Source organism: Macrobrachium nipponense, chromosome 42, assembly GCF_015104395.2.
Source record: "Macrobrachium nipponense isolate FS-2020 chromosome 42, ASM1510439v2, whole genome shotgun sequence".
Lineage (NCBI taxonomy): Eukaryota > Metazoa > Arthropoda > Malacostraca > Decapoda > Palaemonidae > Macrobrachium > Macrobrachium nipponense.
In genome coordinates, this window is record NC_061103.1 from 25195547 (window position 1) to 25222051 (window position 26505).

Sequence of the window (26505 nt, forward strand, 5' to 3'; positions counted from 1 at the left end):
ACTCGTTGTACCCTGACTAATTACTGATATGGAGCTTTTTTCTATTACCAATAAGTGAATAACAAGAATTTGTCAATTTCCAAAAAATATCAGATTTAAATTTAAGTATTATCACCAGCGACTGCTTCTCAGTGGGATGTGTATAGTTTTTACATAGTCTACAAAGGTTACAATACTCCTTTTACCCTGACTAGTTACTGATATGGACTGTTTTATACGAAATGGGTTGTCGATATAATTGATCAGTGTTTATTAAAAAAAAAAAAAAAAAAAAAAAATTGTTCCTAAACTGTGTTCAGGTTTTTTTTCACAAATAGCTGAATAAAATGCATTTTATTCAGCCTGTCATACACTGCCATCACTATAGAATAAATAATCCTCTTTTGTCTATATGGGGAAATTCGAATTGCTTTGAACATTAGTTGTTCATAGCAAAAGGGTTTTGAATCCAGAATATTTGTTTTCAGTGGAATTTGTGGTATAATCGTATTAAAAGAACGTTCCGGATTATTTTATCGCTTGAATAAGAACTGTATTTGATTTTTCTGACATTTGATCTTTATTCGCTTAATCTCTCTATACGCCCGCGGTGTTATTCGTTTCAGATTTTTCTGCCTTATAGTTTTATCTGTTGAATTATATTTAATTAAACGTGTATGTAATATATATATATATATATATATATATATATATTATATAATTATATATATATATATATATATATATATATATATATGTATATTATATATATATTATATATATATATATAATAATATATATTCATGTGAGTGCGTGTGTGTAATATATATATATATATATATATATATATATTTCATGTGTGTGCGTGCGTGTAATATATATATATATATATATATATATATATATATATATATATATATATATATATATATATATATGTGTGTGTGTGTGTGTGTGTGTGTGTGTGTGTGTGTGTGTGGGTGTATGTGTGTGTGTGCGCGCGTAATATATATATATATATATATATATATTTATATATATATATATATATATATATATATATATTATATATATAACATACATATATAATATACATACATGAATATATATGATTTTTACAATTATTAATGCAAACATTTTAATTATATATATATTTCTCTGCCTTTATCATTCTCTCTCTCTCTCTCTCTCTCTCATCACCACTGACGAAATCGATTTCCCTTTTCCGTTCCAGATGAAGAACCAGATTGGTGCAATGCTACTTGGGACCAAATTCTCTGTTGGCCGCCCACTCCGCCCAACACCAACGTCTTGTTGCCATGTCCGCCCATCAAGGGCGTCGATCCATTACGTGAGTGATTGGTCTCTCCTTTCCCTAAGTATTTCGTTTTTATTACGTTCGATCACATTTGGTTTATGGGTTGTTTTCGTGGCCGTAATTGATCTTTTCCTGGGCTTTTGTTTTTGTCCGATTCCATTGGCCTGTTTTTGTGACTTTTTTTCATTATTGTTATTATTGATTTTGCCTAATTTCGTGATCATCGTCAGTTTGTTTTAAATTTTTTCCTAGTATATATCTTTGTAATATTACAGTGGCCTATTTTACAGCGTTTCTTCAATCTTTTATTATTATTATTATTATTATTATTATTATTATTATTATTATTATTATTATTATTATATATGTAAAAATTCAAAACTTAAAATGTGTTATATTGTGGAAAGTACGAAAATAATAATAATAAAAAAAGATTGAAGAAATACTCTAAAATATTCCAGTGTCCTATTTTTAGAGCATTTCTTCAATCCTATTTTTATTATTATTATTATTATTTTCGCACGTTCCACAATTAGACACATTTTGAATTTTTATATAATTTTCATTACATTTTCCCTTCCTCTCCTATTATTTCATGTCTTTTTTATTTTATTTCCCATCACATCCATTATATGTATTACAAACAATTATGATTTTTTATGCTCTGCCATACACTTGATTACATACAAATGCACATTTGTTTTTCATTGTATATCATGCAACATTAAATCTGAAATATAAAGGCCGTATCTTTTCATTGTCTTCATTACTTCATTCTCTTTCTTAAAAAGCCGTCTCAATATTTTAGTTACATAAATTGGATCATAGCACATGGGACCTTAAGAGTTGTGACGCCAGTTTACAGAGTGAGGCACGGCAGTAAACTTAAAATATTTACCACTCGGTATTAGTTTCTGTGAAAGGAAACTGCTGAGATGGCTTTGTCTGTCCGTCCGCCCTCAGATCTTAAAAACTACTGAGGCTAGAGGGCTGCAAATTGATATGATGACCATCCACCCTCCAATCATCAGCCATACCGAATGCCAGCCCCCTAGCCTCATTAGTTTTTATTTTATGTAAAGCCATGATCGTGTGTCTAGGGCGCTACAAGTGCCAGCAACACAGGCTACCACCGGACTGTGGTTGAAGGTTTCATGAGCCACGGATGAGAGTTTCATACAGCATTTTACACTGTACTGAGAGCTTGATTGCGCCTATTCGTGGCAGCATTTTTTACTTTAGTTTTTTTTTTTATGTGCAAAAGTCTTGTAATGTTCAAACATGCCTTGTTGACATGCTTCAGTATTTCAATACTTCTATTATATTCTCTTTTTAAATCAGAAGTCTGACATAAGCATTAATATTTGCCCTGCCTGTCATCCGGCCAGTATTAATACCATACGACTATCATCATCATTCCATCATTATCAAAAGTTCCCACCAACGAAACCCGCCATTGCCTCTCTTCCCCGGAGCATCATCATCTTTCAGGCAGCCATTATCGTTTTTCTTGAAACTTTCAAGTCTTGGCGTCCATTATTTCAAAAACATTTCCGGTATTTTCGTCCAGAGGTTGGTCCTTTTATTTGCTCTCATTAACAGCGTGAGTTATTGTTTTAATAACTCTCACAGTAATTAACAGTGCTTTTTGTCGGAACAGATTTTGAAATTGCTGTATAAATTGTTACTGAAATAGTTTCAAGTGATTTACATGGTTTTGTCTAACCGACTATTTCAATTTCAGTTGTGAAGGTCTGAATGGAATTGTTATTCAAATTGCTTATTGAATTTTTTTTATAGTGAAACTGTAATTATTAGCGTGGCACTCTTGTTGGAATTACCCTTCAAATTACTGACATGATTCTAGTGGGAATAACTATTCCAGTGACTACTATGATGTCCCTGTTGGAACAGTTATTTTAATTATCGACGAGACTATTGTTAAAACAACTGCTCTAATCGCTGACAAGATTATTGTTGTAAGGCTCATTTTAAATGTTGACATGATTGTCTTGTTTTAATTATTCATATTAATGACGTAATTAATATGTCCTTCCAGAGGATATCGTGAAAATGGAACGTTTGAAGTTTAAGTAAAAATGGAATGCATTACATCCCTAATACTCTTCTTCTTCCCTTTTAATACTTTTTTTTATATATTTATTATTTTTTTTCTTTATTGCTAAATGCGACCTTTTCTTTCTATATTTCACTTTACTTCCATATTCTTTGGAAGCTTGAATTTCAAGTCAAGGGTCCCTGTGGGCTTTTCCCATAAGAATAGATTTCATCAACTGAATAATAATAATAATAATAATAATAATAATAATAATAATAATAATAATAATAATAATAATAATAATAATAATAATAATAATAATAATAATGTTTAAATAACCATTTAAATTATAGATGAAGCTTTTGATCAAGTAAATCCTCAGTCCAAAAAATTCTCAAATAGCTGCACGTCATTGACTCGACTAGCAATTAAATATGTATTGTAATGTCAGACTCTAAATTCAGTATATATTCAATTGCTAAAATGAATTTCAGAAATAAATGCTCAAGTTAATCCATTGAAATTGTTTTTATAATAGCCATTCAATAACCATACGTGAAATTTGTGGCGTATTACGCAAAAATAATGAAATGAGTCTTCACTAAAATGGCTCATCTGTCTAATTACAAGCTGCCATTTCCAGAGATCGCTAATCTCATTACTGACATAAGTCTCCAGCAATAAAAACTGTGGAATCCATAGCAGGGGTAAATAGGCCTATTTCAGAGCGGAAAGAAACCACTATGTAATGGTATGATATTTCAAATAGTATTAGTATTATTCCATTTGAAATGGAAGATTACGGTTTTTTCATTAGAAGGTTTTACGTATATTATTATTATTATTATTATTATTATTATTATTATTATTATTATTATTATTATTATTATTATTATTCAGAAGATGAAACCTATTCATATGAAACAAGCCCATTGGCCATTGACTTGAAATTCAAGCTTCCATAGAATGTGGAAGTAAAGGGAAATACGGAAAGAAGAGATGCGAATTATTAAAGAAAAACATAATTTAGTCAATAGATACAAATATAATAAATGCAAGAAAAGTAGTATTGGGGTAATAATGCATTGCATTTTCGCATGTTCCAACTGCACGACAGACATCCTCTGGAAGGCCGTTCCAGAGTCCAGCGGTGTGAGGTATAAAGGTCTCCTGGAACTGAGAAGTTCCACAGCGTCATGTTCATTAGCGAAGGAGATAATCGAGTTTCGTTAAAAGGGTTTTCATAAAATGTTCTTGGGTCGTCTTTGGTGTTTTCAAATATTGAGTTATATTCAAACAAGTGGATTTTTTTATATTTATTTTTAATGTATCAACATTATGTCAGGTTTCCACAAACGTCTGAAAAAGCCAGTTTTCAAAACTGGTTTTTAAGAACGAAAGAATAATGTATATAGAAACCTGGAAGCTGTGTATCAGCATTTTGATTCAGGTTTCCACAAACGTCTGAAAAAGCCAGTTTTCAAAACTGGTTTTTAAGAACGAAAGAATAATGTATATAGAAACCTGAAGCTTGTTTTAATTCATAGCAATTTATATTCAATTACGTCACCCCCACTGTAATTGCTCTTGCTTAATCCATTAGATATAACAAAAAGCTAATGACAATAATGATGTAAACGAAAGTTAGTAAAAAAAGTGAGAACGCAATACGTAAGTCTTTGATAAAGAAATATTAAAGTTAATTATAAAAAGAGCAAAGATTATGACGGCGTGAGTATATTTACGTAGTTCTTTTACCACGAAGCAAAGTGTCATTGAGTTGATAAAAGCCAGAAGCAATAGTAATTGAAAACAAAAGTTAATAAAAAGTGAGAACGCATTACGTAAGTCTTTAATAATGAGATATTAGAATTAATTATAAAAAAGCAAAGATTGTGACGGCGTGAGTATATTTAGTTCTTTTACCACGAAGCAAAGTATCATAGGGTTGATTACCCAAAACAAAAACTGAAATATTTAAAACTAGTGCGTGTGGATGGATGTCAGGCTCCCTCAAGCAATTTGACTGCAGGAGGTCCTTACAGCCGAGGGAAGTGGTTCTCTTGTGGCCCGCCGAAGTATCCTATTCGTGTCCAGTGCCAACTTCATGGCTTGTCTAGATCACGGGAAGTGCCATGGCAATGGCACTCTGCCGTGGCCGAGTGACTTCCGAGTTAGGAAAATGTCACAGGACGCTGAATTTTCCGTCAAGGGGAGATACAGGTCTTAAATGCTCTCGTTTCGGGGTCTCAAGTATTTCCTCAATTACTAAGGTGACACCCAAAATGTTGTTGTTGTTGTTGTTGTTGTTGTTGTTGTTGTTTGCTTTGATTTTCTGGATTGACTGATCACGATTTTCGGTAAATTTCATTAGTAAATTCAGGAATAACAGTTTTCAGTAACTACTAACCTTTAATGTTTATATATATATATATATAGTATATATATATATATACTATAGCGACCTCTTCTTATCAAACATTCGTAAGTTGTTGGTGGAGTTTTAAGGAGAAGAATCAGATTCCAGCAAGTAGAAGTATGCTTGTGGGAAGCGCTTAACATAAACATGTACCAATGGTTATCGAATGCTGAGTTTTGGATTGAAAAATAAAAAGCCACAGATCTTTGATAAATCTCGGTATTTTTTTTTCTTATAGTTTCTGGGAATACTCGTAGATTTTTTTATCCGTTTGTGCTAACCCTACTACAGATAATGTGTTGTAGATATGTTTGTAGTTTGGTGAGTTTTATTGATGGATGTACATGTGTAAAGGTGTGTGTTTGTGTGTGTGTGTCCGCCTTAGTGATATATAATATATATATATATACTATATATATATATATATATATATATATATATATATATATATATATATATATATATATATATATATATATATATATTGGGGTTTAGTGCAAACCACATTTCAATATAATATCAATATTAATGATCTAAAAAAGCAACCCTCTCCAATTCCAAACGACAACCCTACCTAGGGATCCTTAAGGTCAAGTGGCGTTGAAAATTGTCATCAGGAGAGAGAACAGGATCTCATCCCCAGAATCCTTTGGTCAGCTGGAAACTTTTTTTTTTTTTTTTTTACCATAATAGTCTCTGATGCTGCGTAGTGTTTTGGAAAAACGGGATTATGTAATCGTTGGAAAGTACGTTATCGTTGAAAGGAACGTTATCGTTCAAAGGCACGTTATCGTTCATTGTACGTTATCGCTCAAGTGTGAACACGTTATCGGTCAGATATGCTTTACCGTTCGAAGGTAGTACGTTACCGTTCAGACGTACGTTATCCTTTTAATGTAGGTTATCATCAATTGTACATTAGAATTCAAATATACGTTATTATTCAAATGAACTTTATAATTCTAATGTACATTATCCATCAAATGTACGTTATCGATCAAATTTGCGTTATACGTCAAATTTACGTTATCGTTCAAATGTACGTCATCGTTCAAATATACGTTATTGTTCAAATATACGTCATCGTTCAAATATACGTTATCGTTCAAATATACGTCATCGTTCAAACGCACGTTATCTCTCAAACGTACGTTATTGTGCAAATGTACATTATCATTCAAAAGTACGTCATCACTCAAATTTACGTAACGTTCGGTCGTAATCACGAACGACTGAACGTATTAGGTTATTTCCCATTTCATTTGAGAAAATATGAAATATTTGAAGTCTCTCTCTCTCTCTCTCTCTCTCTCTCTCTCTCTCTCTCTCTCTCCATCGCTCTCTTTCTAATAAACACCTCTCTCTCTCTCTCTAATAAATTAAAACTCTCTCAATAAAAGCAAATAAACTCTCTCTCTCTCTCTCTCTCTCTCTCTCTCTCTCTCTCTCTCTCTCTCTCATTTAATAAAAGCTCTCTTCCTCTCTCTTTTCTTTAATAAATTAACTCTCTCTCTCTCTCTCTCTCTCTCTCTCTCTCTCTCTCTCTCTCTCTCTCTCTCTCCTTTAATAAAAGCTCCCTTCCTCTCTCTTTCCTTTAATAAATTAACCCTCTCTCTCTCTCTCTCTCTCTCTCTCTCTCTCTCTCTCTCTCTCTCTCCTTTAATAAAAGCTCTCTTCTTCTCTCTTTTCTTTAATAAATTAACTCTCTCTCTCTTTCTCTCTCTCTCTCTCTCATATCCATATATCTAGTAAAAAAAAACTCTGTTAAATATTGACAGAAATAGACGAATGACTTACAAATATGGAAAGGTAATTCTAGATTGCAAAAAACGTCACTCGAATCTTCTATGGTCATTATAAGACTTTAATTAGATAGACGTCAACTATCATCCAGATTTCCGTCAGCTCTTAATAAGGGAGACGTGACCATAGCAAGACGGTGACAGGTATTTGTCATACATAATTGATACCTGCCAGAATTTGCAAGTAAATAGTTTTTCGTGAAAAAGTATTCACATCACCAGACGTGATACTTGGAAAATGAGGTAAGTAACTTGTGTAAGTGTATTTAAAGGGTGTTATTATCGTGTCTGAATCTCTGCTTCCAATCTTATGTGTAATTATGAGCTGAAGGCCGAACAGTGATGCTCAGGGTGTGTAGGATCAGGTTGGCCAGGTATGGTGACGCGTGAGGTATAGTATATCCGCTTCTTCTAAGCCCACGTAGACTTGGTTCATATTACATAAACAGCTGCGAATCGTTCTATTTAATCCTTCATAACTTTTACATTATATATATATATATATATATATATATATATATATATATATAGTATATATATATATATATATATATATATATATTTATATATAGTATAGTATGTATATATATATATATATATATATATATATATATATATATATATATATATATATATATATATATATAGACGCACACACAAATATTAATCCATAAATATCCTTTATTATCTCTCTTAATATATAAGTATTTATGTATGTATGCATATGTGTGCACACACACATATATATATATATATATATATATATATATATATATATATATGTGTGTGTGTGTGTGTGTGTGTGTGTGTGTGTGTGTGTGTATGTATATGACCATAAACACCTCTTACTATTGAATTTTCTTTACCTCGGGTTTGACACAAAGAAAACAAAGACTTAAACTTTCTCCAGAGTTGAAGTGAATTTGATATCAAGGGACATATATTTAATTAATTTATTTATTTGTTAGTATATGTTTGTGAGCGTCTTCCCCCATAAGCTGAATTCGGGGCTTGAGTTTCAAACAAGGATAATGTATTTCTTGGAAAACGGTACTAAATTACTCTGACACCTCCCCCCCCCCCCCCCCCCCCCCCCCCCCCCATCACGCACACACACACACACTTAACACATTCGAGATCTAGCTCTTTATATTTATACAAACCTATTTTGTTTGTGCTCATAATATTTGTCCTAAACTGTTCCTCTCAGTACGCAGAGAAAACTTGTTTTTCTTTTTTAAATCTAAGATTATTATACAGACATAACTTCAATGCCATTATAGTTAACGGCATCGAGAATTTCGAACCCATCTTTCTCCAAAACACGTAGTGTTGACCGCTTAATGATATAAATCCATTTAAAACGGGTATATCCTCTTACCTAGGGAGCCTTTTATTGCAATTCGACGAGGCACCAGTTCACAACCATTCATTTCTTTCGTGCCATCAAAAGGGAGCGAAGTGAAAGGGGGAAAATGAACGTGAAAAAACATTTAATCTGAAGTGAGGAGCATCGTTCTCGAGCAGTATGGCGATCAGAGTGGATTTCCTGGCTCTTTTTTTTTTACTCTCTCTCTCCCTATCTCTTTCAATTGATCAGGAGTTAAACTTCCCCTCTCTCTCTCTCTCTGCCTCTCCAGCTATTAGTGGGAGATGATAGGATAAACTTTCTCTCCCTTTCTCTTTTCCCTTTCCCTTGGATGCTGTCAGGTATATCGACTAGCATTTGTTTGATCTGCCCGTGACCAAAGCGCTTTCCAGAATTCTTTTTGGCCTAACTTGGTTCTTTTTCGTTTGATTCAATGAAGCTAACATAGCGTCCCTCTCTGGCTCTTTAGAGGACATTTTCCCATTTATATCGCCTTTCCAGTACATTCACCTTTGCCACTATGCGAGACCAGTGTTCCCGAAGGATCCTTCTCAAGCACCAGTAATGAAAGCTAGTATAGTCGCTTGAGTTGAGACTCTTGAGTTGATAAGCGAAGATAAGACATCCCCGGCTGTATAAAATAAGCATGATTGCAAAGTAGTATAAGCACCGACCTTTGTATTTTGTTAGCATTGTTGATCCCTGCTGTCTTTGGCAAGAAGTTGAAAAAATAAATCCTGCTCCTTTAATTGGAAATTAGTAGAGCTAATATAAAGAAAAATAAAATCTTTAAAGGTTAATTCAGAGTCCAGGTATAAATACTTCTTTGATCTACTCTCTTCTTTACAACATTCATTTATTTTTTATTGCTTATAGAACTAATGATGAGACCACAAAATTTGTAAGGCCGGATGATGTTCGTAAGCATACTTTGCAAGAATCTGTGCTCATATACAGAAGTCGCAGAATCATGAGCAAGATATAAATCTGATGCTTTAAAGTCAGGGAGTGCTTGCTTGCTTTGGCTGAAACTTGTTGATATCAAACAATACCCCAACCATTCTAGAGTGAAAATAGACTCCGTTCTCACTTCATTCAAATCCATGATATCATTAATAGAAAAATTATATGTTAAACAGGTTTCTTGTCCGTACTCTTCACTAAACAAATGACAAGAAATCCGTCTGACTCTTTCATCATACGATCACGAGGATTTTTGTACCTTTATAGAATGACTTTCCAGTGTTCGTCAAAAAAAGCCGTCTCCTACTTTTGCCTTGTAAAAGCTTTTGCAAAAGTGTGTCAGTCCAATGTAAGTGGAGCAAGCTTCTCATAACGTTTTATTATATTTTCTCTTACACGGGGAGTAAGCCTACAAACTTCTTTGTTGTTGTTCGTGTTGAGGGTAGGAAAGGTCTATGGAAGAGCCTAAAATGTTCTGAAAAAGGTGTTTCGAGTCGAGTTAAAGATACAGGAATTTTGGGACTGGATATTTATCATTTATTTATTAAAAAGGAAATGTAAGAAATAAATAATGTGCATGTTAAACAGTACAGAGAAATTACTTCTAACAAAATATATCGTATTTATTTTAATTTTCGTTGGTGAAACAAATTCTGTTTGGCCATAGATTTTAGCACATTTTAATTTACGTTAAAAGTTAGGAATATAATGTTTACAACTTATGCGTGAGGGGAAAATCTTGCACGCCACCCGAGCAAGCTGGAGGCCTGATCACGCCTTGTTCATGAGGGAAAGTCATAAAATTTATCTTTCAAACCAAGTGCTGAGGAGCTGGAGTGGTTAGACAGCAAGATAAAGAGGCCCAGAAGTAATAGTTAGAGGAGTTGAACAGCAAATCTGAAGAAGCAAACGGGATTGGAGGTCAAATAAAAGACTAAAAAGTGGATATACCTAGGGTCCGGTGGGACGCTGCAAACACCCTTTAGTAACGCCTACAGCCCATTACGTGGGGCTCACTGACTGCACTAGCCTCTTACGGGGAGAATATGGAAGTTAAGAACCCCATTCATTCACTTGACATAAGGATTCTCGAAGTGACTTTTGACCTTTTTTCTCTCTCTCTTTCCAGCAGAGGTTAATCACCTTATCAAAATTCGAGGCTTTGAAAACTTCATCAGTAGTTTTGAAACTTCATCAGCAGCTTTGAAAACTTCATCAGACCCTAGGGATTTATTGTTAAGGCTGGAGATCTCACTCAGCTGACAGTTTAAATTCTGTAACATATGATCATATATAGTTGTGGATCCAATGACTTTTTTTATTTTATTTTTTATTTGTCATCACCAAGTTTCACCAAAAATTCAACATTAAGGGCAAGTGTGTGTGTGTTTTTTTAGACCAACTGCCGTTCTGCCATCAGTGTGAATCTGAATTTAAATGATCTGCCCACTCTTTAGCAGCAGCAGACAGGAATGTGTTGCTTCTCTGTACATTATGTTACCTAAGTACTTATTTCAGCAAACGATTCAATAGTTGTTTATTTTCGTGAAGTAAATCAACATTATTGTCTTTTAATAACAAGCAAAGCCTCTATGCATAGCAGGATGGAGAGTATCTCTAGATCAATGAATTTGGAATTGCTGTTTGACATTTTGTTTACAAATTCCTGTTCTCCGTTATGTCCTTTTGTTATTAATTTGTTTATTTTTTTTATCTACACTGCTGAATACGTTTCAGTTGAGCGTTTGTTTTGATGCGATGTTGGGCCACAGTATCAACTTTCTCTCTCTCTCTCTCCCTCTCTCTCTCTCTCTCTCTCTCTCTCTCTCTCTCTCTCTCTCTCTCTCTCTGGTTAATGTTCTTCTTGCCTTCTTGAATAACTTGGAAATTTCATTACCTTCAGGTCTTCGTGATTCTCTCTCTCTCTCTCTCTCTCTCTCTCTCTCTCTCTCTCTCTCTCTCTCTCTCTCTCAGAGATACATCTTTGTTACTGTATGATATATATATATATATATATATATATATATATATATATATATATATATATATATATATATATATAAATTCTTCAACATGAAATCCGAAATTAAATTTCTTTCATGTTGAAAATGCAAGAATATCATAAATATCATCAGTGAAGACGGCCTCGAGAAAGATATTTAGCCCATATTTTTTCATTAATCATCTTAAGTACTTAAATTAATGATGTAATCATTCATTCAGAAAACTAGTAATTCAGTTTCATAAGCTAAATTCTGAATAAAAAACAACACCATTTATTATATTTATATAAGTATAATTCTGGCTAAAATGTTTACATGACTATCCTGTAAAAAGAAAAAAAAGATTTAGAAATGTTCTGGCATTATTCCTGGTAAAGCTCTTATATAAATACTACGTTAGGGTATTAAATTGAATTATCCTCCCGAAACAAATGACCTTATTTTCGAATCGCTCTCTGTGTTTTGTAATTATGCGATTTTATATAGAAATGTATATTTCTGTCCAATGTTTTCCTCCCACCTATGGGGTGATTTTGGAGAGTGAAATTGTCGGCTTTCAACAAGTCTTTCAGATATGGGGCCCCCAACACCATATCACCGACCACCAGGTACCAAATGTACTATGGTTTATGTCACTAAGGTACAAAGGTTTCTACAGGAACACCCAAAACATTATCCTCTATAGAATTATTTTCATGTCTCTTACCTGTGAGGGGATATATATATATATATATATATATATATATATATATATATATATATATTATATATATATATATATATTATATATATATATATATATATATATATATATTGTTGTTGTTGTTGAAGATTAGGCCAGCCTTGTGCTGGCTCTTGCTCCTGGAGCAGCCCGTAGCTGGATTATCTGTAAAGATACAAAAACTGCTTTTGGAGGTATATATATATATATATTATATATATATATATATATATATATATATATATATATATATTGATTTTATGTCAGACGCAACATGATGACAATATACGCGACAGCTGCCTTATTCAGCGCGAAAACAGATGATGGCAATATTCCTTCCTCTTCATATTTCCCTCGTTTGTACCCGAGGTCGTTGTAGCTTATCAGCATCTCCATCTCGCTTCTTTGTTTGGTCTTTGATGCAGCTCATTCCTTTATCATGGATTATCCTTCTTCCCATTCACTCATGGTCCTCCATTCTCATACGTCCTTCATCTTGTTCTCATGGCGATGCAACACCATTTCATTCTTTCTTAATGTTTATTTGCTCGCACTTTCGTTGTTCTGGTTTTTGTTCACCTGTATGCTATTCTTTTTATCACTCCATGCACCAACTTTATCGTTTTGCATCAAGGTTGTTTACAACATTTGCTTTAGCAAATTCTCTATCGCCCGTCTCTCTGTCCAGTACACGAAAGTTGATCTCACAATCTTTATCCTCGACATGAATTCTGAGGTCACATAGGAGAATACTCCCTTGGTGTATTTTTACAAGGAGCCTATATTACTATAGTAGATTCGCATCACCCATGCATCTGATGCCTAGGCCAGTCCCTTACAACTCTCAGCCAATAAGGAGCGTCGTAAGGGACTGGCCTAGCATCAGATGCTCGGGTGATGTGAATTTATTATAACGATATTCTTGTATCGTTGTTTTGGTTTATCTCGTTAACATAAACCACATAAGAAACGCACAGTTGGCAGAGATAAAGGCAGCAACGGTGTACCAATTATAATTTGCCGAACCTGTGCAGATCAGGTCTAATTGGCTGCAATCTAATTACCTCTAAAGAATTACGAAAATTCCATAGTCTCTACTGCTAAGAACGTAACCTGAATGAGGTGCCAGATACACTGACATAAGTCAGCAAATGATATTCTTCTGACTGAAGTAGTATACAGGAAAAGTTGATTCAGTTGTTGAGATGAAAAGACGCAACAAACAATATTAGTTTTTTTGTTTGTATGGTGTTTTTACGTTGCATGGAACAAGTGGTTATTAAACAACGGGACCAACGGCTTTACGTGACTTCCGAACCACGTCGAAAGTTAACTTCTATCACCAGAAAAACACATCTCTCACTCCTCAACGGAATGGCCGAGAATCGAACTCGCGACCACCGAGGTGGAACGCTAATATCATACCAACTACGCCGCTGAGGCGCTAAAATAAATAGTATTAGTGTAAGTATTAGAGTAAGTAATTATGGGCACTCCGTTAAATATTGCACCTTCTTCCAAATTTTAAAGATGACATAATACTATGGCATATCTCTGCGCCAATTATTCCTCTTCTTCTGAGATTAATCGATAGATCTGAATTGATCCACTGTCTGCTACCTTTCTCTTTCGAGCTAATTCTACCCTGTTTCCGGCTTCTTGATCTTCTGTCCATTATGTTACCACTCTATTGGTGGTGCAAATAAACAACTCTTGCAGTAAGCATGCACCTGGTTGACTGATTCCTTGTCCAAGTGACACCACATCCATGAATACTAAATTGCGTAGTCTTTCTATTCTTTGGCCACCAAGGCACTCATATACAATAGCTTTAATCAAACTACAGACTATCAACTTCCCATCCTTCAATAATGCCATTTTCATCTCTCTCTGATATTTAGCTGTAATTGAAACGTCAATTGCATTCTATCCTTCCAAATAGTTTGCATTTTCTCCTCTTCAGAGTAGCGTTCGGTATATTCTTCACCTCATTTTGATGGCATAAAATCAGCCCCAATTCATTAGCTATCAGCTTAATTTGGTGAAACCCTTGACGGCCTTGTTACGCACGGGACAATTCTATATGCCTCTCTCTCTCTTCTTCTTCTTTCTTCTTCTTCTTCTTCTCTTCTTCTTCTTCTTCTTTCTTCTTCTTCTTCTTCTTCTTCTTCTTCTCTTCTTCTTCTTCTTCCTTTTCTTCTTCTTCTTTTTTTTTCTTCTTCTTCTTCTTCTTTCTTCTTCTTCTTCTTCTTTCCCACTATTGTCCCTACATTAAGGGGTCGGTTGCCTGATGCGCTCTCTCCACTGCCACCTATTATAGGCATCATCCTCCACCAACATCAGGCATGGTGTATTGTTTGGCAAAGGGGTTTTTACAACCGCATGGCCTTGCTGTCATCAACCACAGTTATTGGCGGTGGGCCTAGTCTTTCACTAAAAAGTCCACCTGCAAAGCAGCCGTTTCCACAGTTATTGGCAGTGGGGCTAGCCTTTGACTGAAAAGTAAGACTGCAAGGCAGCAGTTTCCGAAGTTATTGGCAGTGAGGTTAGGCTTTTACTAAACGTTAAGAATGCAAGCAGCAATTTCCACAGTTATTGGCAGTGGGCGTAGCCTTTGACTAAAAAGTAAGACTGCAAGGCAGCAGTTTCCGAAGTTATTGGCAGTGAGGTTAGGCTTTTACTAAACGTTAAGACTGCAAGGCAGCAGTTTCCACAGTTATTGGCAGTGGGCCTGGCCTTTTACTCAAAAGTAAGACTGTAAGGCAGCAGTTTCCACAGTTACTGGCAGCGGGGTAGGCTTTTACTAAACCGTTAAGACTGTAAGGCAGCAGTTTCCACAGTTAATGGCAGTGGGCCTAACCTTTGACTAAAAAGTCCACCTGCAAGGTAGCAGTTTCCACAGTTATTTGCAGTGGGCCTGGCCTTTTACTAAAAAGTAAGACTGCAAGGCAGCAGTTTCCACAGTTATTGGCAGTGGGCCTGGCCTTTTACTAAAAAATAAGACTGCAAGGCAGCAGTTTCCACAGTTATTGGCAGTGGGCCTGGCCTTTTACTAAAAAATAAGACTGCAAGGCAGCAGTTTCCACAGTTATTGGCAGTGGGCCTCGTCTTTTACTAAAAAGTAAGACTGCAAGGCAGCAGTTTCCACAGTTATTGGCGGAGGGCCTAGTCTTTGTCTGAAAAGTAAGACCGCAAAGCAGCAGCTGTCCTTTTAGTCGCCTTTTACGACACGCAGGACCTATGGTGGTAGTATTCTTACACCCCTACCACAGGCTTTCTCTCTCTCACTTTCTCTCTCTGGTTACTGGTTATTTCTACCTTTTCTTGCGCACATCTAATACATGTGCCTTATCACTAAAGTTCTTTTTGCCTTGACTTACTTGGAAATTTCATCACCTTCAGGCCTTCCTGACTCTCTCTCTCTCTCTCTCTCTCTCTCTCTCTCTCTCTCTCTCCTTCTTCTTCTTCTTCTTCTCCTTCTTCTTGCTTTCCTTTTTATTTTGCGTTGCCTGGAAATCCATGTTCCACAACAGGGCTCCGGTTAATTCGGAGAAGGCAGTCTAATCTGCATAAGAAAATAAGGAGATCCGGAAGAAATTGATGGTTTAAAGAAATCTGAGTTATTTGAGTTATTTCTTATTTACACTAAGCTAATATGGGCAAAGATATCGGTATTTTGAAATGGACGCTTTCATTTAAGGTATTAGTAAATGATTAAGCCGAATAATGGATTGTTTTGTTTAGTTTACTCATTTTCCATAATTATTTTGTCTTTATTTTTTTGCAGTTTCTGATTTGAGCTACTTTCGTGATTATCTGTAATTTAATCTAACTTATATCATCTTATCTTTGGACTTGATTTTACTTGAGACTAAAGGTATAATGTGGAATCAGAGTAATAGATAATTATGTAAATAGACTACTGTTAGTGATTAAGGATTAGTTATGATAGTTGAAAAGTGATCAGTGATCAAATAATTCCCTAACTGGGGAATTTTTAATCTTTAATTGATGATTTTTCATTCATTGAAATGTAACGTTGGAGTAGATACTTTAGTTGAAAAGTGATCAGTGATCAAAAAAAATCCAGCCGGGGGATTTTTAGTCATTAACCTTTGACCTTTGATTAACTGAGATTAAAGATTGCTATTGCTTCCAGCATTTTTCGTCTTCGTTAAGCGTTGCGAAATATGTTTCGTTTATCTCTCTTCTTCGTACGTTCATACCACCTCATTAAATACACATTTCTCTCCGTATAGCTTTATGGCTCCTTCTTCTAATGTCAGCTTTCCAAGACTTGCAGTCATCAGCCGTATTATCCTCGATTTGCTTGATGTTTCCTCAACATTCGATATAGATGTAAGAACGTTGTTAACCATTTCGATTCGTCCCTCATCAAATAATTCTCTGGTGTCTTGAAATCTAATGCGACAGAACCAAACTTATCATTTAAGTTTCAGGAGAACTATTTTGATCCGTAACACTTCTTTCTCATATAAACCAGCTCATAGCATCATTAATCTCAACTCTCTCTCTCTCTCTCTCTCTCTCTCTCTCTCTCTCTCTCTCTCTCTCATTTATAAAAAATATTACATATATATTGGGATGTTCTTCTTCCAAAATACCTAAAATAAATGTTCCCTCTCCAAATTGAAAGAAAAGGCTAGTTTTTTTTTTATTATTATTATTATTATGCCCCCAGTCATTTCATTTCCACCTCAGTTCCATTTGAATTTCTATTTCCATTAGAGTCTCTTTTTAACATCAAGGCAAAATTGGTTCTTGCCAATAATTGTCAGATAGAGGGAGAAAAATACAACAGTTTTTTTAAAGCCTTCTTCATTTAGTACAGTGATAGATCAAAAGGAAATTGAGATCAGCACCAGACCAGTAATGAATAAGGAGTCAAGGTTATTGAAGGGTCAGTTTTAATTGCAATAGTTTCCCCTTTCCCGTTCGATTTTTGTTAGATATTTCGATGTGTGGGAGATCAATGCTTGTTGAATTACACACACACACACATACAGATATAATATATATATATATATACATATATATATATATATATATATATATATATATATATATATATATATATACACATTATGTAATGTATGTATGTTTATAAATGTATATGTGTGTGATGTATGCGAGTGATTCATCAAGATAAGAGGGTACAGAGCATTATCTGATATTCAGGAAGTAAGTTTTTATTTTCCAGATATAATTTAGGTCATCAGGAAAATGAATTGATGAGGAAAGAATGATTAATTTTTCTTTACAACCCTGTTGTTATCGCTTTTGCTTTTATCTTAAAGGTTTCAACCTAAATTTTCCTGTTAAGTTAATGATTTTAAGAATCACTCCCCCAAAATCCTTCAGATATAAAACCGCACTTGACTTTCTCCAACGCTCCATCATTTCGAAACCCCAAACACCTTCCGGAATTCGACCCTCATTTAATAACACCGCCCCCCCCCCCCCTTCCCCCCGGGGAGGGGTCCTCCTCTTCCAGAAATGGCTCATCGTCGCTGTGGTCCCAACGGGATTTGGGTGGGTCACACCTCCGTCGTCGGCGAGGCTTTGGAAGATCCTGTCAACAGAGGCTGGACTAATTACACGATGTGCTTCGTCCCCGAAGTGAAGGAGTTCTTGGACAAATTGCACTCCAGGTCGGAGGAGGATGCCAAGGTCAGTCAGTCAGTCATTCAGAAAGGCTGTCATTCATGAGTGAAGGTCAGTCATTCAGAAAGGCTGTCATTCATGAGTGAAGGTCAGTCATTCAGAAAGGCTTTCATTCATGAGTGATGTCGGTCATGGCTGATTTCAGTCAATAAATGATTTTCCAGTTTGGTATTTATCGTACATACAAATAAAGTTAAAAATTAAATGATAAAATAATAACAATAAGGATAAAAATAAAAATAATACAATTAAAAATTTAGAGACTGTGTTAGAAGGAGGATGCGAAAGTGTCATTTATAGATAATGTCATTCATACACGATGTCATTCATAAATGATTTCCCAGTTTGGAATTTATTATGCATAATAGTAACTGGATGTGTTCGGAGGAAGATGTGAAGGTGAGTCGTTCATAAATGATATCACTCATAAATGATTTCCCTGTTTGGAATTTATCATACATTTTACCTGACTGTGTTAGGAGGTGGATGTGAAAGTGAATCATTCATAAATGATTTCATTCATAGATGATTTCCCTGTTTAGAATTTATCAGACATTTTACCTGAGTGTGTCCGGAGGAGGATTTAAGTCATCATTCATGAACTATGTCATCCATAAATGATTTCCCAATTTGGAATTCGTTAGTCATTTTACCAGAGTGTGTTTTTGTCTTATTGTTTTACTTTGCATACGCCCACACTGCACTAAAAAATGTTCTGAACAGGTTTGAAACAAATTAGCGACCTCAAATGGAAAACGAATATTGACAAATGCTGGATAATCGTGTGAGCACTGGTTAGGCCTACTAAAAAGTCGTTAACTTGTACTCAGCCTGTTTGCTACTTGTTTCCGATAAGTGACCGACTTGTGCTCAAGTGTTTTTCTGTGGTGTCGACTCACCCTTAGTTTTTAATGAAGGTTCGGCGAGGGGGGTTGGGGGCGCTGTGCGCCGGAAAGATGACAGATATTGTTTTGTGCGTCAACGAAAATAGACGGAAATTTACGTGTTTATCTGTGTGTCCGTCTCATCAATAGATATCTGAAAAATTGCTCTAATTTATATATTTTAGGAAAAGAGATAGAATCCATATTTTATTTATTTATTTATTTTTATTCTTTATTTATTTATTTAGATTTTTTTTTTTTTTTTTTTTTTTTGCCAGGCAGAGGTATGCCAATTCCAGGTCTTTTAACAAGATAGTGAACGAAATACCCATAAGAAACAGAAACAAAATGAAAGGAACGGAGATGTCAAACTGATGATCTTAAGTAAATTTTACAAGACCATTAAACTTTATTGTGAAATGGACGGTCTGCACGAGATAAAAGAACATAAACGGAAAATGAGTGAAACCGCTCGAAATGAATTCGTGTTCCACAGAATACGAATATTCCACTGCTTCGGTACAGGAAGAATTTACATTTTATTTGAAATTTTGTGGGAGGGTACTACAACAACAGCGACGGAATAAACGAGGTTCAGATTTATGGAAGCAATTCCATGATAAAGTATATTGCAAAAGGCTGTAAACACAGTGAAATTGGAATAAACGAAGATCCTAAAACGCCCTTGAGACAACGAATATGGTTGTTTTGCTGCAAGCATAGAATCGGGTCGAAAGGAAGTCTGTAGTTAACAAGCAACGAAATGTTAAAGGAACGAACAGGAACCCTGCAGGGTTGGAGTAATTGTAATTGTAATTTAATTGAAATGTAATTAATTACAGAATTTCGTGTGATAGCCATTGAAAATGAAATTATAAGAAGTAATTGTAATTTAATTAATTACCGGAGGATATAATTTGTAATTTAATTGTAATTATAAAATCCAATTGCTAAGTAATCCTTACCACTTTAATTTTATAGTTTTATAATATGACCTCTGCTCTTCTTCTATCACTTACACTTCTAGAAATAAATTATGTAACCCTATTAGCTCTTGCACCACCGAAATCAGTTGTGATTGTAACTGTAATTGTAATTCAATTTGTTGTTAAGTAATTATAATTGCAATGTAATTGCTATTTACAAATGTCATTGTAATTTAAATTTTTTGAAAGTCATTGTAATTGTAATATAAATTTTTTGGAAGTAATTGTAATTGTAATTCATTTCTTCAATTGTAATTCCGCCAACCCTGGCCGGCCCTGGGCAGATGGCCAAGGAGAGATTGTAGATGGACATTAAATCAAATCCCTTTTAAAGCTAAGTCCTGGCTGACCCAAATGTAAAACTGCGGCGCCGTAAACTTGCCAAACACGAAATAATTGTGCCCACGGGGCTGTCAAACACAAAGTTCAGAGGTTGGCGGTTGGGAGGAAGGGGGGTGGGGGGATTTTCAAGCAGAATCCGTACGCAGCTCGACATTTTTCGGCTGGCCATTTGAAAGCCGAATGCAATACTTTTAGTGTTAGTTCACGGCACCGTTCGCTTAGAGAGAGAGAGAGAGACAGAGAGAGAGAGAGAGAGAGAGAGAGAGAGAGAGAGAGAGAGAGAGTAGATAAGTAGGTAGGTTTTGACCAGGAATAGGGTATAAGAATCAATTTCTTGTTCTTTAAGGTCCACAATAATATACTGATGGAAGCGCCGGTAAAATTTTTATAAAACTATGTGAAAGCTTTCGAACCCTACCTTGGGTTCGTCTTCAAGGTAGGGTTCGAAAGCAATTACATAGTTTTATAAAATTTTACTACTGCTTCCATCAGTATATTATTGAAGACCTTAAAGAACATTACTTGTACCGCCGTAATTGAGATTACTACCCATCAATCAATTTTTCATTACGAAACATATTTGAATTCTGTATATGCCATACGTGGACATAAAGGAGGAAAAAAGACCTTATAGCAGAATTGATAACTAGACAGTGTGGAACTGTGTCGACAATTCATGATATGGAATATAAATCATTTAAAACAATTGAAAGGTTTTGACAAGAAAGTGAAGTTTGTGTTAGTAGTTCGACGTGGATGAGTGACTGGTTTGGTATGAAAGAGAATCTAGGACAAAGATGTATGTCTCCCTGGCATTAATGTGAAAAGTCAGAGAAAGCAAATGGAAAAGAATATTTGAGATACTGAAGAAAATCTGCAAAACATTAGTAAGATTGTGAAGAGGTGAGGCGCAGAACATGGCTAAATATGAAAGGCAAATGAGTGGGAAGAACCATGAATTGTTCGTGAAAGCCAAAAGGGTTATATATTAAGGTACTGATGAGCCAACTCTCCTTTATAGAAGTGAAATGTGAGTGTTGACTGCGGATAGAAGAAAATGGATATAGCAGTTAATTCACGAATGCAGCTGTAGCCAATTTTGTTCCATCATTCACTTTTTTGTCGTCTTCGTGGTATTTTACATCGTAAAGTTCAGTCAGTTTTTTTTTATTATAAAAATACCAGATTCACCAAATGTTAGAAATAAATATATATGTTGCTTCTGCGTTGCTATTTAATTTCACGGTATCTGCCTGACACCCCGGGAATAATAGTCGCTCTGGTTTTAGTTATAGCCGAGGTCGTTTGTTTAGAGTTATGCATTTTAATTACAGCTAGTAGGGTTTCTCATGCTGGAATCGGGAACGATGTGTTTTTCATTCTCCCATCGGTATTCTCTTAATGAAAACGATGGTGATTCTCATTTTCAAAGTTATTTGAATTGTTTCTGTCATTTTTATTCTTGAAACCAGTAGCTTTTGTGTTGTTCTTATCAAAACAAAGTCTTTACCAATTTTATCTTGGGACTAGTGTCCGGATTTTATAACAGTAACCTAAAGTCTTTATAATTTAATATTGTATAATGATAGTACATTCACATCAACCGTGCATTTGATGTCTAGGCCCGACCCTTACGACGCTCCTGATTGGCTGTTGACACGCCAATCACGGGGCTGGAAACCCTCAATCTCTCTCGAGAGTTCACATAGGCAGGATGTATGTCCCACGCGTCCTGAGGGATACGTCTTTCAAAAGTATCCCTCAGGAGAGGTGGAACATACGTCCTTACTATGTGAACTCTCGAGAGACTGAGAGTTTCCAGCACTGTGACTGGCTTATCAACAGCCAATCAGGAGCGTCGTAAGGGACGGGCCTAGACATCAAATGCGCGGTTGATGTGAATCTACTGTAGTAGTCAAGTCATTTCTGTATGAAAACTTGCCGTCTTATTCATCTATTACAAGAACTAGCGGGCTTTCCACTTTTAAACTGGAGTCATTAGGTTTTATCGTTTTGAAGGAATTGGAGGCAGTAGACTTGTTGAGATCATTTTGCGGCACTGGACCATAATTTTTCTTTGTTTAATCTTAGAGACAGAGAATTTCCCATCATATTATTGAACAACATCTGTCGTTCGAACTTTGAAACCCTGTATGTTTATCATCTTTAGATTATTGGCTAATATTCAGGCAGAGATAAGTGTGCTTCAGGAAGGTATATAAGAACAGGTGCTAGTTTGATTCTTCCCGGCATCAAATCTTCAGTAGACTTCTCTGTTTTGCCAAGAATCGACGAATTAATGGAGACAGGCCACAAGTAATGTATTAGTCGTTTCATCGGTTAAACACGACCTGTCATCCTTTTAAATTATACAAGGTTGATATTGATATCGAAATCAAGGGGTATATACCAGTTCAACACAGCTTTAATTATCTCTCTCTCCCCTTCCTTTAATAAGCGCTCTCTCTCTCTCTCTCTCCTTTAATAAAGGCTCTTTCTCTCTCTCTCTCTTTCCTTTAATAAAAGGTCTTTTTCTCTTTTTCCTTTAATAACTCCTCTCTCTCTCTCTCTCTCTCTCCTTTTAATAAAACTCTCTTTTCCTCACTCTTTTCCTTTAAATAAACTCTCTCTCTCTCTCCTTTAATAAAAGGCTCTTTTCTCTCTCTTCCTTGAATAAACTCTCTCTCTCTCCTCCTCTCTCTCTCCTCAAGTCTCTTTGCTCTCTCTCTCTCTTCCTCTCCTTTAATAAAAACTTTTTCTCTCTCTTGCTCTCTTTTCCCTTTAATTTAAAGGTCTTTTTCTTCTTTTTCCTTAATAAAACTCTCTCCTCTCTCTTCTCTCTCTCTCTCCTTAATTTAACAAGCTCTTTTTCTCACTCTTTTTCTTTAATTAAACTTTTCTCTCTCGTCTCTCTCTCTCTCTCCTTTGACTAAAACTTTTTCTCTTTTCCTTGCAGAACTCTCTCCTCTCTCTCTCTCCTCCTATCTCCTCTCTCCTCTCTCTCTCGCCTCTCTATCTCTCTCTCTCCTCTCCTTTAGTAAAATCTCTCTCTCTCCTATCTCTCTTCCCTCCCCTCCCTGCTCTACTAATAAAAACTTTTTCTCATCTTTCCTGCTGCAAAACTCTCTCTCGTCTCTCTAACTCTCTCTCTCGTCTCAAAATCTCTCTCTCTCGCTCTCTCTCTCTCTCTCTTATCTCTCCTCTATTCTCTAGTAAAATCTCTAATCTCTCTCTCTCCTCTCTCTCTCTCTCTCTCTCTCTCTCAATAAAAACTCTCTCTCTTTCTAAACTCTATCTCTCTCTCTCTCTCTCTCTCTCTCTCTTCTCAATCTCTCTCATAAAAACTCCTCTCTCTCTAGTAAAATCTCTCTCTCTCTCTCTCTCTCTCTCTCTCTCAATAAACGTTTCGCTTTTCTATTTTCCAGTTGAAACTACACGTGGCAGCCACAGGTCGCATTATCGAAATGGTCGGCTTAAGTGTATCTCTCACCACGATCATGACGTCTTTATTTATCTTCACAGTTTTCCGGTAAGTTCTTCTTTGAAGTCTTTCTTTAATATTTTTGGACTCTTTCATTTGTATAATTTGTTATTTTGTCATACATTTTAATGTTTAATATTTTCCTCATATAGAATTCCGAGTAAGCTGGAATTCCTGTTTTTCTACTGTCATATTTTCATTTTTTCTATTATTTGTTTTTGGTGTTTATTATTATTATTATTATTATTATTGTTATTATTATTATTATTATTATTATTATTATTGCTTCTACTATATTCATTTACATCATTATTAATGTTATTTGTAGTTGTGGTGGAAGCATTAGCGTAATAATAGCGCGTTTTATATTTCTGCAACAGAAAACTATTGAGAGAGTTATTTCTCCGTCCGTCCGTCCGCACTGTTCCTGTCCGTCCTTAGATCTTAAAAACTACGCAGGCTAGTGGGCTGCAAATTGGTATGTTGGTCACCCTCCCTTCAATTATCAACCATACCAAATTTCAGCCCTCTAGCCTCAATAGTTTTTATTTTATTTAAGGTTAAAGTTAGTCATAATCGTACTTCTTGCAAAGATATAGGACAGGCCACCACAAGGCCGTGGTTAAAGTTTTACGCGCCGCGGCTCATACAGCATTATACCGAGACCACCGAAAGATAGGTCTGTTTAGGTGGCGCATGTTTTGTATTATCGTAAGGCAAAGGATAAATTCACGTATAACCTTATTCCCTAATCCAATCCAGGCTCGAAGAAAGGAAGAAAGAAAGAAAGAAAAAGGGGGACAGGAGCAAGGGCGGGTCTTATTGACGAACGGGAAAAACAGAGTTATTGGGAAAATTCTGGAACTTTTTAGTCAGTAAATTCACCGGCAGAGTCTTGGTGGAGGACGAAACTATTGGAAGAAATTAAGACTTAATACTCCTACTGTTCCTCTGTTTCTCGTTTCTCATAACGGAGTATATATATATATATATATATATATAATATATATTATCTTATATATATATAATATTATATATAGATATTATATAGTACTGGTAATCTTGTCGGGCACGAAGATATAGTCATTCAGTTGTATTCCACACAGGAAAATGAAAATGGTATGTCGGCACTGTCCTGTCTTATTGACAGGGGAGAAAAACAGTAGTTATTTGGGGAGAATTCCTGGAAACTTTTTTATGAGTCAGTAAAAATGTACCGCAGAGACCTGGTGGAGTACGAAAACTAATTGGAAGAAATTGAGATTTAAAATAACTCTTTTTTTCCCTGTTCCTGCCTCCTGTTTCTCGTTTCTTATAACGGAGTATATATATATATATATATATATATATATATATATATATATATATATATATATGTATAGTACTGGTAATCTTGTCGGGCACGAAGATGTGGTCATTCAGTTGTATTCGTCACAGGAAAATGAAAATGGTAATGTCTCTCTCAGAAAATGCCCAACAGTTTCGTCCTCCAATGGACCTCTTCTTGGAGCCAAGAAAAGGTCCATTAGAGGACGAAACTGTTGGGCATTTTCTGAGAGTTACCATGTATAATAATAAATACTATATATATATAATATATTATATTACATATTATATATATATATATATTACTATATCTTTATATATACAATAATATATAATATTAATATCTATATATATATATATATATATTATCTATATATATTCCCGACTCACGTCGGAATTGAGTCCCACTCTATCAAATGGAAGGCCTGGACGCTACCAATTGACCCACACAGGCCATAAAGGAAGTTAGAACAGAATTACTTTTGCAGCTGAGTTTTTCCTGGTCAGGCTGCCTCCTGACATATGAGCTGATTTATATATGTATAAGTATATATATATGTATGTACACATACACAGACATACGTATGTATGTATGTGTGTACACGAAGAACGAAAAATATAGAAACAAATTAAAGTGAAGTCAAGTTTTTGCGCCAGAAATCAAATAAAGTCTTTCACGTCCAAGAGCTAAAAATATTTAGTGGAATTTTTCTTCTTTTTTTCCCCGTAGTTAAGATGAGAAATAATAATAATAATAATGATAAAAATAATAATAATAATAATAATAACTTCATCTCGTTTAATCTTGTCCTTTGCAGGTCCCTCCGTAACAACCGCACGAGAATCCACTGGGACCTGTTTATTTTAATAATAATAATAATAATATAATAATAATAATAATAATAATAATAATAATAATAATAATAATAATAATAATAATAATAATAATAATAATTTCCAATGCAGGTCCCTAAGTAAAAACCGCACGAGTATCCAGTGGCTAATAATAATAATAATAATAATAATAATAATAATAATAATAATAATAATAATAATAACAACAACTTCATCTACTCATCTTCAATCTTGTCCTTTGCAGGTCCCTTCGTAACAACCGCACGAGAATCCACTGGCACCCTCATGTCGATGAAGATCCAGCTGGTGGTTC

General features: G+C 35.0%; 1 protein-coding gene across 1 annotated transcript in view; it reads left to right on the forward strand.

The window, feature by feature from the left end:
* Positions 1 to 1217: 1217 nt before the first annotated feature.
* The window catches only part of LOC135213307 (PDF receptor-like), a 26129-nt gene continuing 841 nt past the window's right edge, over positions 1218 to 26505 (forward strand). The window contains exons 1-4 of the mRNA XM_064247287.1: positions 1218 to 1330; positions 18149 to 18324; positions 23956 to 24059; positions 26437 to 26501. Coding sequence (XP_064103357.1) covers positions 18151 to 18324; positions 23956 to 24059; positions 26437 to 26501 — 343 coding nt within the window. The 5' untranslated portion in view covers positions 1218 to 1330; positions 18149 to 18150. The remainder of the gene's footprint in view (positions 1331 to 18148; positions 18325 to 23955; positions 24060 to 26436; positions 26502 to 26505) is intronic.